The sequence below is a fragment of the Mastigoproctus giganteus genome, chromosome 7 (genome assembly GCF_048544385.1).
Source record: "Mastigoproctus giganteus isolate SK-2022 chromosome 7, ASM4854438v1, whole genome shotgun sequence".
NCBI classification, from domain to species: Eukaryota; Metazoa; Arthropoda; class Arachnida; order Uropygi; family Thelyphonidae; genus Mastigoproctus; species Mastigoproctus giganteus.
In genome coordinates this window covers 104,047,567-104,064,629 of record NC_143581.1, presented here as the reverse complement: position 1 = coordinate 104,064,629, position 17,063 = coordinate 104,047,567, and the positions used below count along the sequence as shown (strand labels likewise).

The window sequence follows — 17,063 nt, the reverse complement described above, 5'->3', positions numbered from 1 at the left end:
AGAATCTCAAGGATTGTCAGTAATGAACACTTTTCAAGAAAAGGGTGAACAGAAAGTGGACATGGAAGAGTCCAAATGGATAAACAACTAATGAAATCGACTTCATCCTCACTAACAGAAGATATATTGTGAATGATGTTACCGTCCTGAATAAGGTAAATGTTGGAAGTGATCACAGAACGGTAAGATGTACACTTGATATAGATGTAGGAAAGGAAAGGAAAAAACTGACTCGAGTAAATAATACAAAGGTCTTTGAGATAACAGAAGAGGAGAAAAAGCAGTATATACTGGAACTTAAGAACAAGTTTGAGCTTCTGCAGACTGCTCAGGACCAAGATATCGATGAGGAATATTACAACTTTCTGAAAGTGATAAAGCCCAAGAAACCTATAGGGAAAAAGAAATCCAAAGAAGAAAAAATTAGTCAAGAAACACTTGATATGATGAACTGAAGGCAAAAAATGAAGGGCAAGATAAATACTAACAAGGAAAAAATTGAGTATACTGAGTGATGCAAAGCCATTAGAATGGGACTCAGAGAGGACATAGAAGATTTAACACAAGAAGAGTAGAACAAGCATTAAAGGAAAACAAAGGATTGAAATCAGCAGGCATGATACAGAAAGACAAATGATACTGAAACTGAAGAATAGCGATGGTGTACTTATAAACAGCAGAGAAGGCATAATTCAAATAGCAGAAGACTACTATAGAGAATTATACAAGGAGCAAGGGAATGATGCCAGCAGGGGGGAAGATGGATTGCAAAGTAGCGACGCATACGACATACCCGATATTCTTCCTGATGAGGGTAGAACATGCGTTGAAGAAAATGAAGAATCAGAAAGCCCCGGGAGAAGATGAAGTTACTGTAGAGTTGTTAAAATTGGGAGGAAGAGACATAACACAAAAACTGGCAAGACCCTTCACAAAGTGCATTAGAAAAGGTGTGGCGCCTAAGCAGTGGAATAATGCAATCATAGTTTTGCTGCATAAGAAAGGAGATTATAGACCAATTAGCTTGTTATCCCACATCTACAAGTTGTTCACAAGGGTGATTACTAACAGATTAGAAAGAATACTTGATGGGAATCAACCGAAAGAGCAAGCTGGCTTTCTCAACTATAGATCACCTTCACATAATATCACAGCTAATGGAGAAAGCAAATGAATATAAAACACCATTGTGCCTGGCATTTGTGGATTATGAAAAGGCATTTTACTCCATACAGCATAAGGCAATGTTTCGGGCACTGGAAAGACAAGGCACAGATACCCCACATACTATGATTTTGAAGAAAATATATGAGAGTGCTACCTGCTTTATTAGACTAGACACAGACAGTAGGAAATCTAAAATCGAGAAAGGAGTTCGACAAGGAGACACAATATCGCCGAAGCTGTTTACTGCTGCCATTGAGGAAGCTTTCAGATGATTAGACTCGTTGCAGAGTACCTAAACCGTTTACGATTTGCAGATGACATTGTGGTCATAAGCCACGATCCCAAAGAATTAGAGGAAAATCTTAATCAGTGATGCAGAGTTAGTAAGGATTTTGGACTAAAGATGAATATGGCTAAAACAAGTAATGATGAACAAGTATGCTACAGAAAGGGACACAATGATCGAAGGAGCAGTAATTGAAAAGGTGGAGTCATATACTTATCTGGGACAAGTCTCTACCAGCTGTAATAATGATAAGTGGCTGGAAGTCAACAGAAGAATAAATTTTGGATGGATAGCATTCAGGAAATATAGTCACATACTGAAGAGCAATATTCCAGTTTGTCTGAAACGTAACATAATGAACCAATGTATACTTACCTCAGGGAAGTGAAACTTGGGCACTCACCAAAAGAATGGAAGAAAAGCTGAGAACTACACAGCGAAGAATGGAATGAATTATATTGGGAATCAGACTGTTAGATAAGAAGAGAAACACATGGATTAGGCAGCAAACTCAAGTAAAGTACATTCTAATCAAAACTAAAGAACTAAAATGGTCTTGGGCAGGACACATAGCTTGGAGACATGATGAAAGATGGACTAAGAAAGTAACAGAATGGTACCCAAGAGGAGCTAGAAGAAAACCTGGAAGACAACGGCGGAGATAGATTGATGAAATTCATGAGTTCGTGGGTAGTAAATGGATGGCCAGTGCTCAAAACAGAAGAAACTGGAAAGTTGCTGGAGAGGCCTTCATCCTGCAGTGGATTGAAAATGGCTGATGATGCTCACTTTCATCCCAATGGATTTGCCACACCTTTAAAAGTTCCTCCCGAATTCTGGTCTTTTATGATCTTTAAGTTGTTTGCTGGATCTATGGAAATCCCCAATATTTCCATAGCAAGACCCATAAAGATACTATATCCTCAAGCGGTGAGTCACTGCTCTGTATATAATAAACATGTCAAGGGGCATCATACCACCTAACACCTATAAAGCATTATTAGATACTGTTCTAGGAGCACAATTGATAGCTAAAAGAACAGAGCATTGTAAGGCTATCAGTTTAGACATATTTTCATTTTGATAACATTTCTGAATTATACATTGCCGGCATAAGACACGATCGATAAGAATTTTATCTTATAGTATAATGAAAGGTTTTCTTCATCAATCCCCATTCTTTTTTAGAGGATTTGATTTGATTCTGGATTTGATCATATTTATTGTGTGTAAAAGGCAGATGATGATGGAGATCACAAGATTTTCGTAGCAACAGAATTTTAAAAGAAATTATACCCTACCTGGTGATGTGCATATTCCTAGAAATTCCAGTTTTACATTTAACCTTCCAGTGTGATGCTTAATGTAGCTTTTAACTGACAGTGCTTAGTGTTCATTATATGGAAGGCAAGGAAATACTGTAGTTACAGTTTATGTACTTGAATATAACTTAAATGCCTTGAATGACAGGGTAAAAAAAGGATGGTACAGTGAATTGCACTGCCTTTACTACAGTTTTGTTGTTGTTGTTATTATTTTGGAGGATTATTATAATATTGGCTTACAGCTTGACAGCTTCTAACCACTGAGTAAGTGAAGTTTCTGATTTTTTCTAACAGTTTTGATGCATGATGCAAGAATGATAATCTGTCATCCAGTGTTACACCTAAATATTTGTTGCTTGAGACATAGGGAGTTTGAGAGTTGTTTATTAGAACTTTTGAAGGTCTATTGTATGTCAAATGAGTCGAAAAATCATAAAATATGTCCTGCTGGTAGAGATTTTTAGTTTATTCACTTGTGCCCAAGCCAACAGATCATTCAGTATGGGTTGGATTTGCTCTTCAATTACCCCCTTGACCATTCTTCCACTCCAATAACCAGATCGTTGGCATAAACTGTTTCGAGTGTCCTCGTGATCTTTAAACAACCACTGGTCCTGCACTGCGTTCCATTGGAGAGGCCCCAAGACATTCCAGAGGATGGCTGGGGGCATCCTCTGGAAACAGTTGAGGAATATTTTAAGTGCTCTGCACAGACCTTAATTAATCTATCATTGAAGTAAGATCTGATCACTCGATAAATGTAGCTATCACAGTTGGCATCACACAATGACTTGAGGGCACTTTCCCACCATAGTGAGTCGAAAGTGCACTCGAAGTCAATGAACACAGCTATTTAAGTATTTTGAAGTTGAATGTAATCTGTTAGGAAGATGATGGCATCTTCAGTTGAACATTCTTTTTTTGAAGCCAAATTGACAATTAGATGTGAGCTGCTCAAGATTCTGAATTCTCGGTGCGAGAAGCTTCTCAAACTATTTACTCATATCTGTTAATAAAGATATTGGCTGGTATGTTCATAGATCAGATTTAGATTTTCCTGGTTTATGAAGAATTTTTAATAAAGCCACCCTCCACTGTCTGGGAAAAACCCCATGTAGTAAACATTGTTCATAAGATTTAATAAAATTTTAGGAAAAAGTTAAAAAAAACTTGACCAAATCTATATTTTCCAACAAGTCCAAGGTGAGGAATTTTTTAGCGTTTAATTTTGCAATAGCCAATCCTAGATCAGCAAGTGTGAAAGGCACTATATCTGACAACCCAACATATAAGGCATTATCATGGTGGATTTGTTCTTGTTCAAAGAAGTCACTTTCAGGAGATTCCCTGGGGAAAAGTTTAGAAACAATGATCTCAACCGTCTGCGTTCAATCCTGTGTTTCTTATTTACCAACCATCACGGTGTTGTATATATCTTTGCATAACATTTTATTTCTAGATATCCTGTAAACAAGACCCCATGAATCAGAATTACTGGTATCACAAACAAAACTTTGCCAAAAGGATTTCTTCGCTTCTGCAATTTCTTTGTGGAATTGTTTACGCAAATCCCGGTATGCATTTTTGTAGATGGTGACACCAACCTCAGATAAATGTCTGTGCTGCTGAAACTGTTTTCTAGTCTGTTGGAGCTGAGATCTAAGATTAGAAAGGCCCGCATTCCACCTGTGTGTGGAATGCGGGCCTTTCTGCTGTGTGTTCAATCTGCTTCTTCTTTGCAGAATATTCCATCTGCCTGAAAAGCAATTTTGAACAAAGTTTACATATTCTGGTGCCGTAAAGGAATTAATTTGAGTGGCAATGTCATGAGTGATAGAACACAAAGGGATGCCCACTACCTGGCAAGAAATAAATGTGCTCGGGAAAGGGACACCATAAATTAATTATTTATTATACACTTTGTAGGGCTGAATTAAAAACATTGGAGCAGAAAAGGGATCTGGGAGTTACAATATGGGCAGATATGAAGTTTCCTGAATAGTGCAAACAAGCTTCCAGGAAAGACCACATGATGTCCTATCGATGAGATATTGAATGTTATACTGTAGAGATACGGAGATCATAATCTGACTATATAAGGCAACTGTAAGACCACATTTGGAATATGTTCAAGAATGGAGACCTCATTGGTAAAGATATTGAGCTTTTTGAAAAGGTTGAAAGATGGGCAACTGAAATGGTGAGATAGACAGAAGGATAACTGTATGAGGAAAGACTGTTTATGTGGGCTACAGAGCTTGACAACCAGGCACCTCAGAGGGATTACTAAAACAAATGAAAGTGGAATTCTCACTGTTATAAAGAATTCCAGAACTAAGAGTCATAAATTCAAATTATATAGGTTGAGGTTAGATTGGATTGTAGGAAGTTTTCTTTTAGCCAGCGAGTCGTTGATTGCTAGAATGAGTTGCCCTCGCAGGTAGTTGAGGCTGACAATTTGAATAAATTCAAAGCTTGACTGGATAGTTTCCTGTGTGAGGAGGGAAGCATATAATTTGTTTTCTTATCTACTTGTTTTGTGGTTTTTTTTGCCAGTGCAGCAAGAGCCTGTGGCTTCCTTGCACTATATAGCAAATACTATTACTATTATATAAGAATAATAAATAAGGTATTCCACAAGCCCATAGGCACAACTCAATACAGTGGACAACCACTTGATGATTGTTTCAGTATACAATCAAATCACTTTACGATGGACTCTCCATAATACAATACAATTCACTATATGATATGTGGTAAGTGCCAGTCATTGTGATCATGTTTGCAAATAACTGAATTTTAATTCTATTAAACAGTGATTCTAATAAGCGAAAACAGGAGGAATATTATCCACAGACTATAAAAGTAAAGATCACAAATTTACACTTTATTACATTACCAATTAACAAAATTAAATGATATGTGAAAATCGGAAGAATATTTTCCACAGGTTAGCAAAATAAAAATAAATTTACACTTACGTACATAGCTTAATTAATACTGTAATATGTAAAAAACTGTAAAAAACACTGACTGTTTTTTTTAGGGTGTAAAAAAGATGAGCAATCAAATAACAAAGAACATGGCATGCACAAATTACAAATAACATGATATGTGCAAGTGAGATACGGAATAACAAGTTTATGAAGTTTAAAAAGTAGGAATGAAGAGGAAGGGGAAACACATTTCACTATAATAACGTAAAAACCCACAGAATTCCAGCTATTGGTATTATTAGAAATGCAATAAGATCGAGTTTACTACCCATTTATAATAGATTGCACTAACAGAAAAGGCCAATAACCTGGAAACTACAAATTGTTTTTATTGTTTTATGGCTCTGATCTCCAGAAATGTGCTTTAGAAAAATATCACAAAGGCATTCAAAACTGATTCTTATAACCAAACATATGATAACAATGAAAGTGTAGTACATTTTAATGATTTGAATTGGTTTTTTGAAATTAAAGCAGCTGATTCCACTAACCAGTGATCATGTTAACTGGTGCTTACTTATTTCACTTTATGATGGGATGGGCTTACGACTGTCTCTGACCGGACCATGTGGTCCTTTCACTCAGCCAATAGCAGCATTTGTAAACGTGTTGGCCACATGTTTCATTTTTGCATCCTTTAGTTGAAGTGATTTTTTGTGTTGTGCTTTAATTAATATGTACAATTTTCATTATAAAAATCACCTTTTAGAAAGATAAATAGCTTAGTTATATAGTGAAACTTTTAACTGCCGAGGTTTTCGAACAAATTACCAAAAAACAATGCGTTGTTGGGTTCACATTATGATACTTTCACTATTCGATGGTGTCCCTGGAACAGATTAATTGTAAAGCGGAGGTCCACTGTATTAGGAATGTGCTCCAATTTCAATATCCTTTCAATGAACAGGAGCAGATTAGTACTACATTTTATTACTTTTAATTATCCTAATACATCACCTTATAATTATTTAACTAAATCTATCACATAGCTTTTTTTTTTTTTTTTTGCCTACTAATGATCTTATTTCACAGACTTTTTTTTTTGATATGGTAAATTGAGGTTGTACATGAGTGCTCTTGGAAATGACAAAAGTGTGGTCATGCCAGTATCTTTCCATTGACTCAGTTTAACTCCCCATTTAACAGAAATTCTTGCATCTCCTCTGCTAAAATGAATTTCATCTTTAATACAGAAATATCTCTGTCAATGAAGCCAGAAGGCTGCATGAAATGTTTGCACAAGACATTTTTAAAAAATCATGGTTGATTTATGTTACCCCACACACACACAAAGCTATACAAGTATTTTAACCAAACACAAAACTAAAATATTGAAGCAAACATGATTTTCAAGATCTTAACTATTTATAAAAAAAAAATTCCTATAAATTTTATCAAAAGAAAAATGAAAGCATAAAAGGTTATATACAGACCGAACAACTATAACTCTACTGCTTGGTGAAGAGGGGCATGATCTTTTGAATGTTGTATCTGGCAAGTACACATCATAATCAACCTCCAAAGAATGTTCATTCATTAAACTACCAGAATAATAATAAAAATAAAATTTATTTTACAGAAGATAAAGAATAATAAATATCTAATTACTATAAAAACAATGTGTGTGCATTTACCCAGGTTAAATTAAAAAACATATATAAATTAAGGCAAGAATACATTACCATAGTTGTAAACTTCTGACTTTTGAAAATTTGGTAATTCTTAAGCAGGTAAAAAAAAAACAAAGGTAAAGTGCAGCCATTATCAACCCACTGCAGGATGGAAGCCTCCTCAACAATTCATGCTGAGGGAAATGGACCATAATCTGCCACGCTGGTCCGGTGAGAGTTGGCAGATCGACCGTATTCAGCAGTCAGGGGCTTGAACCCCGGTCTACTCGAAGAGCGTGTGCTACTGCACTCCCGCTCCTGACCACTCAGCTACGGAGTGCCTTAAGCAGGAGAAAAACAATAAATTTTTCAGAAATTGGACTAGAAATTAAATTTCCCTGACGGCATACACATCATTTTATATCAAAATATGGCTGGAGGCTTGTCTATTAGTGCAGTATGCTTTCAAATGTTACCTTACCTAGGATTTTTTCCCTCTGGATTTCTGTTTGCATTGTCCATTAGGCATCAAATGATTGACTGCTTTAAGGAAGATACTACTCAGACTTTGCCCCTTTCAGAAATATTGAGTCAAAGTTTTGTTTATAACAATGAAATTGAAGTTGTTTAAACTTGGCTTGGCCATCAAGAGCATTTCCAAACCTTCAACAGAAAGCAAAGAGTTGAACTTGTTTTAAACTGGCTGAACATTCTTTTATTATTATTATTATTATTATTATTATTAGCCATATGGTGCAAGGAAGCCTGGGGCTTATGCTGCACCAGCCAAAAAAAAAATTTCTGAATTACCCTGTGTGAAAGAGAGAGAACAAGAATCAGAAGTAGAAAGGAATCACCAAGAAAGAGAAGAATGATGATATCCAGCTCAGAACCCTGGGTGTGCCAAGCCCATACTCACCAGATGTGAGCCTCTAATTGCTGTGAGGAATTATAAAATTCCAAGCATGATTTGGGATGTGGTTATGTTTCAAGCTTTCTTAATGGCATTATTATTGAATGACAAATTGGTTCATCATATAAAATTCCATTCAAGTTAAATAATATTCAATTTAACGCTTCTAAAAACCTATTTGAGCAACTTGGTCTACATGAATTTGGTTTGGAACCAACTGACTTCCTACTGCCATGAGCAAGCCCCCCCTTAGTCTTAGGAATTCACAACAGAAAGTCAGGTTGGTTACTAACAATTGCTAATTTATCGAATTTATTCAGTCAAACAGTTTCTGTTACAAGTGTTAAATATTTCAAGTTGTAGCCATTCACTGGGATTGTATCAGTACACAAATCACCTCAAAGCATTTACAGAACTGCAATGGTGTGTTTTTTTTTAAGTTTTTATCATATTTTTACCAGTCACTGCCATGAATGTTGTAGCATACAACTGATCAATTCATTATGAATCAACTTGTTTTGATGTTCACAATGTATTTGCCTCATACTGGTCTTTTATAATTGTGCAGCCATTATCAACCCATGTGTTTTGGCTCATATTCCTAAACTCTATTGTCAACATAAATTGCCATCCTGTATACATTTATTACTATTTTTTTTTTTTAAAGAAATTCTTATTCCTTTCTAACTGAGAGAAGGTATCATTATCATCCCTGAGACATATCACATGCAATGCATTGCAAATGAAGAATATCTCTCTCTCTTTAATGGCTGAATGGATAATTACACTAAACTATCTTCATATGTTTATTAAAGCTGTAATTATCAATGAAAATAGGAAGCAATTAACAGAATTTTAAAAAAAATTTAATTTTAATGCAGTTTTAGTGGTACCTCCGTAGCCAGGTGGGCAGGAGTAGCAGTGCGTAGCACACACTTCTTGATTAGACTGGGGTTCGAGCCCGTGCCCACCAAATACGGAGGATGCGGAAAGGTCAGGGAATGACCACCGCATATCCCCAGAGCAATATAGCCTTAGTTGCTAATGCTCCTAAAAACCAAATAACAAACAATAATGCAGTTTTAATTTTTTTTTTTTTTTGTGAAAAGAAAACACTAAGAAAAAAGAAAATTTATCACAAAGACTGATTCTCCATTGAAAACTCAAGAGAACTGGCAGCCTTGGCTCTTAATTACATAGTACGTACATTACTAATTACACCAGTAGTACACTACCTAATCCCATATCTAGCATCCCAAAAACTAGAAGGAAATATCCAAAATATCATGGAGTTTGCAGTTTTTCAGCTGGATGGAATTTGGCATTCAATAAGGTGCACAGCCATTTTTAGTCAACTGTGTTATAAAAGTGAGTTTTTTCAACTCTGCCAGGAATGGGAAAATGCTGTACTTGATTGGCAATGGGCAATCATTATATCATATGGCACATAATGACATCTCTAGCTTTCAGCATGAAATGCAGGCATTGTATTTCATGATGGGGAGATCAGCTTAGGCTGTTTCAAAATTTGTGAGCATATTGTAGCTAGTATAATGCAGATAATACAATATAATTAAAGTTAATCTCTAATCATCTAAGGGGAATTCATTTACACAACCAGCTAGGTGCGAGGTTGTTGAATATTTATTACTGATTAAACTGTTGCTTCTACAATCACACAGATTGAAGAAACAGCCGTTTTAGTCAGGAACAAAAATACTACCCTTCCTTATGTTCGTAACTATCTAATTTAATAATTAAAGTACAGCTTTGATTTTGTTGGTTAGCTATTATAAATTGACAACTCTAACCCACCCAAATAACACTTTTTCTGCACTGAAATAAAAAAATGATTTTTGAAATCACGAAGTACACAGTGCTACTCAGAAGGCATTTTTTTCTAAATAGATATAATTAAAATATATATTAGAATTAAGAAGGATTTCATTGGCCAGAACCACAAGGCAAGGGCATACAAAACAACCAAGGGACAGATCATTTCAATAACCTCCAAACTTGCCATTTGGTAGGTTTTAGAGATTATTATTATCCAGTGTAGTCAGAATGCAAAAAGAAGGTGACTGCTCTCACTCAGTGCCCACTAATAAAACGCTATCACAAATGAGATAAGCAGTAGGAACAATTAATTAAGAGAGAATTGTTTTCGTTTTTTTTTTTATTTTTAATTATTATTTTTATCCCTAGTTTTAATATCTCTAGTATCTAGTTTTTGGCATATCATTATCAGGGAGCATTTACAAATATCTGTATACAATTTTTAACAGTGGAAGTCCGGAAATAAAATTTCTAGCATTAATACTCAAAACAATTTTTAAAAAACAACTTTAAAAAAAAAAAATTTAAAAAGAGGTGTAAATAACGCAACAGACACTAGGTTAGGAGTTATCACAGGCCTTAGACACGGGCTCACCATTTAGTTTTCATCGGGATCCGTATTAGAAAAAAATTGACATTTTTTCCCCTAAAACAAATTTTGTAAAATCTGGAACAAACTTTGTACAGGTCGATCATCACTAATCCGGCAGCGTTGGGACCTATGGGGTGCTGGATCATCGGTGGTTATTTTAGCACATACAGTTTACCCAACAGCTAACCACCTCCATAATACCTTTAACATGCTGACTGCCAAGCTAGTTTAAGAAAAAAATTCCTCAGGGGCCAAAAAATATTTAGCAAATAATTTGATTAGTAATTCTAAAATAAATATTGCAATATCAGTTTTGTTGTTTTGTTTTTTTTGCTTAAAACATCAAAAAGAGTAGTTTTTTTATGTTGCATATATGTGGCAATGTGTCCCAGTAGGTTACTTTATTTCTTGAGAAGCCGTGTCGGCCACATACGTGTGACGCTATTACGGCATACATATGAAGGTTAGTTTATTGCACGAGCGGCGAGCGCAGCAATAAAACTAATTGCGATAAAATAAACTATCAAAAGTCGCAATAAGTTTGTCAGTATTGTTAGAGATTTTGTGAAAACAAGTTCGTTATCCATCATATTGTGTTGTGTTTTCCCGCAAGTTTGTACAAGTGTGTTGTAAAAAAAAAAATCTAAAAAGGAATGGCCAAAAGAAAATTACTAAAATAAGAGGAACTGAGAGAAATTGCTGGATTTTACAATTAAGCAGAGTTAAACTTCTCACAGACACACTGCTGTCGAGTTTTTTCAGAAGTTCAACTTTATCTGTTAGGGACAATGTACGGTGTTTGCACTTTACACCACGAGAGGCACTTCCTTTATGCATTGGAACCATGGCTGGGGTTAAATGTGAGCAGGTTATAATAATAAATGCAGAAAAACAAGTGGGAATGGCTTGCCGGTATTTATGATTTCGCGCCAACAGCTGATGTTGCTTGATTTGATTTTGATTTGGTAGTTGTTGGCGCATCGGCTTCTGTGGCCATATTGCACCTCCCAAGGTTTTTGCAGTACTTTGATCCAAGCCCGAGGCGGGAATCGAACCCGCGACCTTTGGGTTGCCGGGCAGGTACTTTACCCACTCGGCTAGCCCGGTCGGCCTCTGATGTTGCAACCAACGCCACAAAAACAGTAGCGGCAGGTTGGTGCGCCGACCCGGGAAATTCGAAATTACGTTCGCGGGAATTATGTCCGAATTAGCGGTGGCCGGATTAGTGATGGTCGACCTGTACTGTACTTAATATTTGAAGCAAATTCTGCAGTGATCTTTCATTAGCCAAGATCGAAACTTGTTCATAATATGGTTTATTTTTGAAAATGTTGATTCACATATATTAGCATTAGCAGAGGCATATGACACAAAAAAGCATGCTTATACAGCACCAGCAAAAAAAAAAAACCCTCCCATTTCACCTATCCATTCATCCAAGAGTTTGCCTAGTTCTTCCTTGAATTTATTTAAGCTATCAACTTCCACGACAACATGTTGATCTGAATGTTGTACATAACTGAGTACTATATAATATCGGTGTAAATACACCATAGTTAACCCATATATTTGAGCTACATTTGTAGCGTAGAAGGCATCGTTTTAATTTTATCTCATAATGTGGTTGCCTTCACAACAAGATAGCTACTATTGAATTACTTCAAATAAATAACGCTTCTCTAGTAGAGAAGGCTACTGTTATTTATTTTCAGCGGTACCACCACCCAGACGATCGTTTCGAAGCTATTTGGCTTCGTCATCAGTGGGCGGGCAGGTACCCAGGTAATACAACAAGCCATCTCAGTTGCGAAGTTATATCCATATTATGAGAGATGCCAAAAGGGTGTGGTGGTAATGTATTTGGAAAATTAAATGCACTTGGCATAATCCTTATGGGTTTTGAAAATTAACTATATAATATCGGTGTAAATACACCATAGTTAACCCATATATTTGAGCTACATTTGTAGCGTAGAAGGCATCGTTTTAATTTTATCTCATAATGTGGTTGCCTTCACAACAAGATAGCTACTATTGAATTACTTCAAATAAATAACGCTTCTCTAGTAGAGAAGGCTACTGTTATTTATTTTCAGCGGTACCACCACCCAGACGATCGTTTCGAAGCTATTTGGCTTCGTCATCAGTGGGCGGGCAGGTACCCAGGTAATACAACAAGCCATCTCAGTTGCGAAGTTATATCCATATTATGAGAGATGCCAAAAGGGTGTGGTGGTAATGTATTTGGTAATTTATTTGAAGTAATTCAATAGTAGCTATCTTGTTGTGAAGGCAACCACATTATGAGATAAAATTAAAACGATGCCTTCTACGCTACAAATGTAGCTCAAATATATGGGTTAACTATGGTGTATTTACACCGATATTATATAGTTAATTTTCAAAACCCATAAGGATTATGCCAAGTGCATTTAATTTTCCAAATACATTACCACCACACCCTTTTGGCATCTCTCATAATATGGATATAACTTCGCAACTGAGATGGCTTGTTGTATTACCTGGGTACCTGCACGCCCACTGATGACGAAGCCAAATAGCTTCGAAACGATCGTCTGGGTGGTGGTACCGCTGAAAATAAATAACAGTAGCCTTCTCTACTAGAGAAGCGTTATTTTTTTGAAGTAATTCAATAGTAGCTATCTTGTTGTGAAGGCAAACACATTATGAGATAAAATTAAAACGATGCCTTCTACGCTACAAATGTAGCTCAAATATATGGGTTAACTATGGTGTATTTACACCGATATTATATAGTTAATTTTCAAAACCCATAAGGATTATGCCAAGTGCATTTAATTTTCCAAATAACTGAGTACAGACAGTTCTCGCTTTACAAGTTCCCGGGTTTACGAGTTTTTTTTCGCCAAGTATCAACAAAATCAAAAATATGAACATTAATTGCAAAAAATGAATGTTAAAAATTCATACATACCGCATTCCAAACTACGTGCATAGCTATACAATACAGTGTACCCCGCTTTATGATATTAATCAGTCCAGAGACACCATCGTATCGTGAAAATATCGTAATGTGAACCCAATAACACATATGTTTTTTGGTAATTCATTTCAAGATCTCAGAAGTTTAAATTTTCCGCTGTATAACTAAGCTATTTATCTGTCTAAAATGTCATTTTTAGGGTCACGAGCATGACCGGCCGTATAAAAGGTTGTGGGCGTGGTTTGTAGGTTGTATTAGTTACCAATTCAAATCATTAACATGCACTACACTTTCATCGTTATCATATGTTCCGTTATAAGAATCAATTTTAAACGCCTTCGTGATATTTTTCTAAATCACATTTCTGGAGGTCACAACCATAAAAAAATAAAAACAATTTGCACTTTCCTGTTTATTGGGCTTTTCTGTTACTGCAAGCAATTATAAATGGATAGTAATTCTTGCATTTGCGAAAATACCGATGGCTGGAATTGTGTGGTTTTTTACGTTATTATGGTGAAATGTGTTTCCCCTTTACTGGAATCTTCAATCGTATAAAAAACATAAATAACATTTCAGAATCTTCTCTTCATTCCTTTTTTTTTTAAAGCTTCGTAAACTTGTTACTCCACGCGAATGTTAGTTGCAATTTGTGTGTGTTGTTAAAAAATGCTTATGCACGCAATCATGAAATTTATAATTAAAAGAGAAGATTATCTTGGAAACAAATGCCTCTTGAAACATTTCTGAAGAAGCCTCGTGCTGAGCCAATAATGAGTGATCAACGAGTGTGCATTAAGTCGATGATGATGATGAAGAATAAGCATTCTTTAACATCTGTAAGTCGTAAATAATTTCTCTATTATTATAATTTGCTTGATTTTACAGGCTATGTTTGCATTTCTTTCGATAAATCAATCATTCTTTAAACAAACTAATTAGCTAACTAATTTCACTGTTGAGAACGCAACCCCTATTTTTAACCTTATGTCTATGGGAAATAAATTCCCGCTTTATGAGAGCGCGCTAGGAACCAATTAACTCGTAAAGTCGAGAACTACCTGTACTCAGTTTCCTTATTTCAGGATATTTTCACATTGCACACATTTTCCCCCAAACCGTTGCAAATCACTCATTCATTTTTTCTTTCAAAGCAAAATCTTTTTGAAAATCAGTCATTTCTAATTGCAGTGCAGCTTTATTACTTTTACACCATTTTGCTGCCTCATTAGTCCATTCCCCATTTGGTTCAATGTGAAAATGGACATATGAGGAGTTGTGTTAATTTTCTTATTTTTATTTATTTTTTTTTCTTTTAATACAAACCTTTCATGGAATTCACGTTTTAGTTTTTCTAGAAAATTAGTATATTCACTTTTATCTAATTGCAAATTAAGTTCTTCCGTCAATATTATTATTATTATCCCTATGGTGCAAGGAAGCCTGAGGCTTATGCAGCACTGGCCAAAAAAAAAAAAAAAAAAAAGAGAGTTACCATGAGAGAGCGGATGATGATTTGGCACATCGGCAGCTCTGGCCATAATGCGCCAAATCAAAAAATAAAGCTAATACAAACATATTGGTCAGCCTAAAAACAGGCTACCATGTCAAAAAGGTAAATATGATACTATTGTGAAAAGTTATAAAAAGTACAAAATATAAACTTAACTCTTTGTATATAAATTGATCGATTGTAAAAAGTTAAAAACGTCAGACATGTTGTCTCTGTCACCTAAAATCTGACTGAGTGTAAATGGTTCAGCCCGATTATTAAAAGTTCTAAAAAATGCTTCTCTGAAGACAAAATTCAATGAAAATGTGACAAACAGTTAAAATAACGTTACACATTTCACACATAGGTGGGTCATCTGCCCTCGGCAAAAAGGAATGTGTTAGATGACCCTGCCTGTCAGAACCCTGCATAGACTGGACTGGATTACAGGCTTAATATGATGTAGTTTATTTGCAGTCTGTCCATGTCTTGCCATTGGGAATATAATTTAGAGCGTGTTATTTGCCTGTAGTCTGTATAGGGGACTAACAGGCAATTGGCTGATTTAGCAGCGGCATCAGCTAATTCACTTCCCTGGATTCCAATGTGGCTTGGGATCCAGCAGAAGCGAATATCAAATTCTGATTCAACGAGAGAATAAAACATCTGCCGGATCCGGGAAAGGATTGGATGAGAGTAGTACCTCATTGATAGTAGAGCCTGTAACACGCTCCAATCAAAATAAACTCTATCACAGAATAACTTCCACCTGCGGTAAACAATACCCTCTATGTTGATGACTTTACTATATTTTGCCCTTCATGCAATATGAGGGTCATTGAAAGGCAACTACAGAAAACCATTGATCACCTTACATCTTGGTCAGGCGCCTCCGTGGGCAGGAGCAGTAGTGCATAGCACACGCTTCTTGATTAGACCAGGGTTCAAGCCCGTGACCACCAAATACTGAAGATGCGGAAAGGTCAGGGAATGACCACTGCATATCCCCGGAGCAATATGGCCTTTGTTGCTAATGCTCCTAAAAACCAAATAACAACAACATCTTAGTCATTGGCTAATGGGTTCAGATTTTCATCACAGAAGACCGTTTGTGTACTTCTGCTGCAAATGTAATCTTCATCCTGAACCAGAAGGCTTGGACAAAAGAAGCTGACATTTCTTCAACATATTCATCAGCTTAGGATGAGGTGTGTTAAAAGGCTTAACATCCTTCGTGCCCTTTCGTCAACTTCATGGGGTGCAGATCGGTCTACCCTTTTTCGTCTCTATCGAGCCTGTGTCTTTTCCAAACACTCAATTATGTGTCTCAGGTTTATGGATCTGCTAGAGATAGTGTACTTCGGTAATTAGATCCAGTCCACCATTCGGACAGCCACAGGAGCATTTCGCACTTCTCCTGTCCAAAGCCTTTACGTTGAAGCAAACGAACCATCTCTATCTCTTTGACGTAAGCAGTTGTCTTTACGTTACACTTTTAAATTGAAAACCCTGCCCGATCATCCCACGTGGGCATCAGTTTTTGAGCCACGGGAAAATCTCTACAACACCTGTCGGACTACTAAGACCTTTGGTATTCGGATCCAAGGGCTGTTAAATTAACTAAACATTACGGTAGACAAAGTTGCCCAGTCACCAAGGCAACTCCTTCCACCCTGGTATGCACATCTTCCAACTTGTGACTTCTTCCTTAAGATCTGGAGAAGGCTAGTACGGCGTCATCTGTCTACCAATAACTCTTTGCATCACATAGGGAGCAGTACTCTGACTTTCTGCCCGTCTATACAGACCGCTTGAAGTCAGAATCTTATGTGGGATCTGCTGTTATATTTCCTCAAAAAACATTATCATTTAAGATCCTGC

General features: G+C 36.2%; 1 protein-coding gene across 2 annotated transcripts in view; it reads right to left on the bottom strand.

The window, feature by feature from the left end:
* The window catches only part of LOC150083116 (uncharacterized), a 178,189-nt gene that overhangs the window by 22,463 nt on the left and 138,663 nt on the right, over positions 1-17,063 (bottom strand). The window contains exon 3 of one of the 2 annotated variants that reach the window (XM_090377048.1): positions 7,208-7,315. In XM_090377048.1, coding sequence (XP_090233174.1) covers positions 7,208-7,315 — 108 coding nt within the window. The remainder of the gene's footprint in view (positions 1-7,207; positions 7,316-17,063) is intronic. The other variant, XM_090377049.1, reaches the window with a different exon arrangement.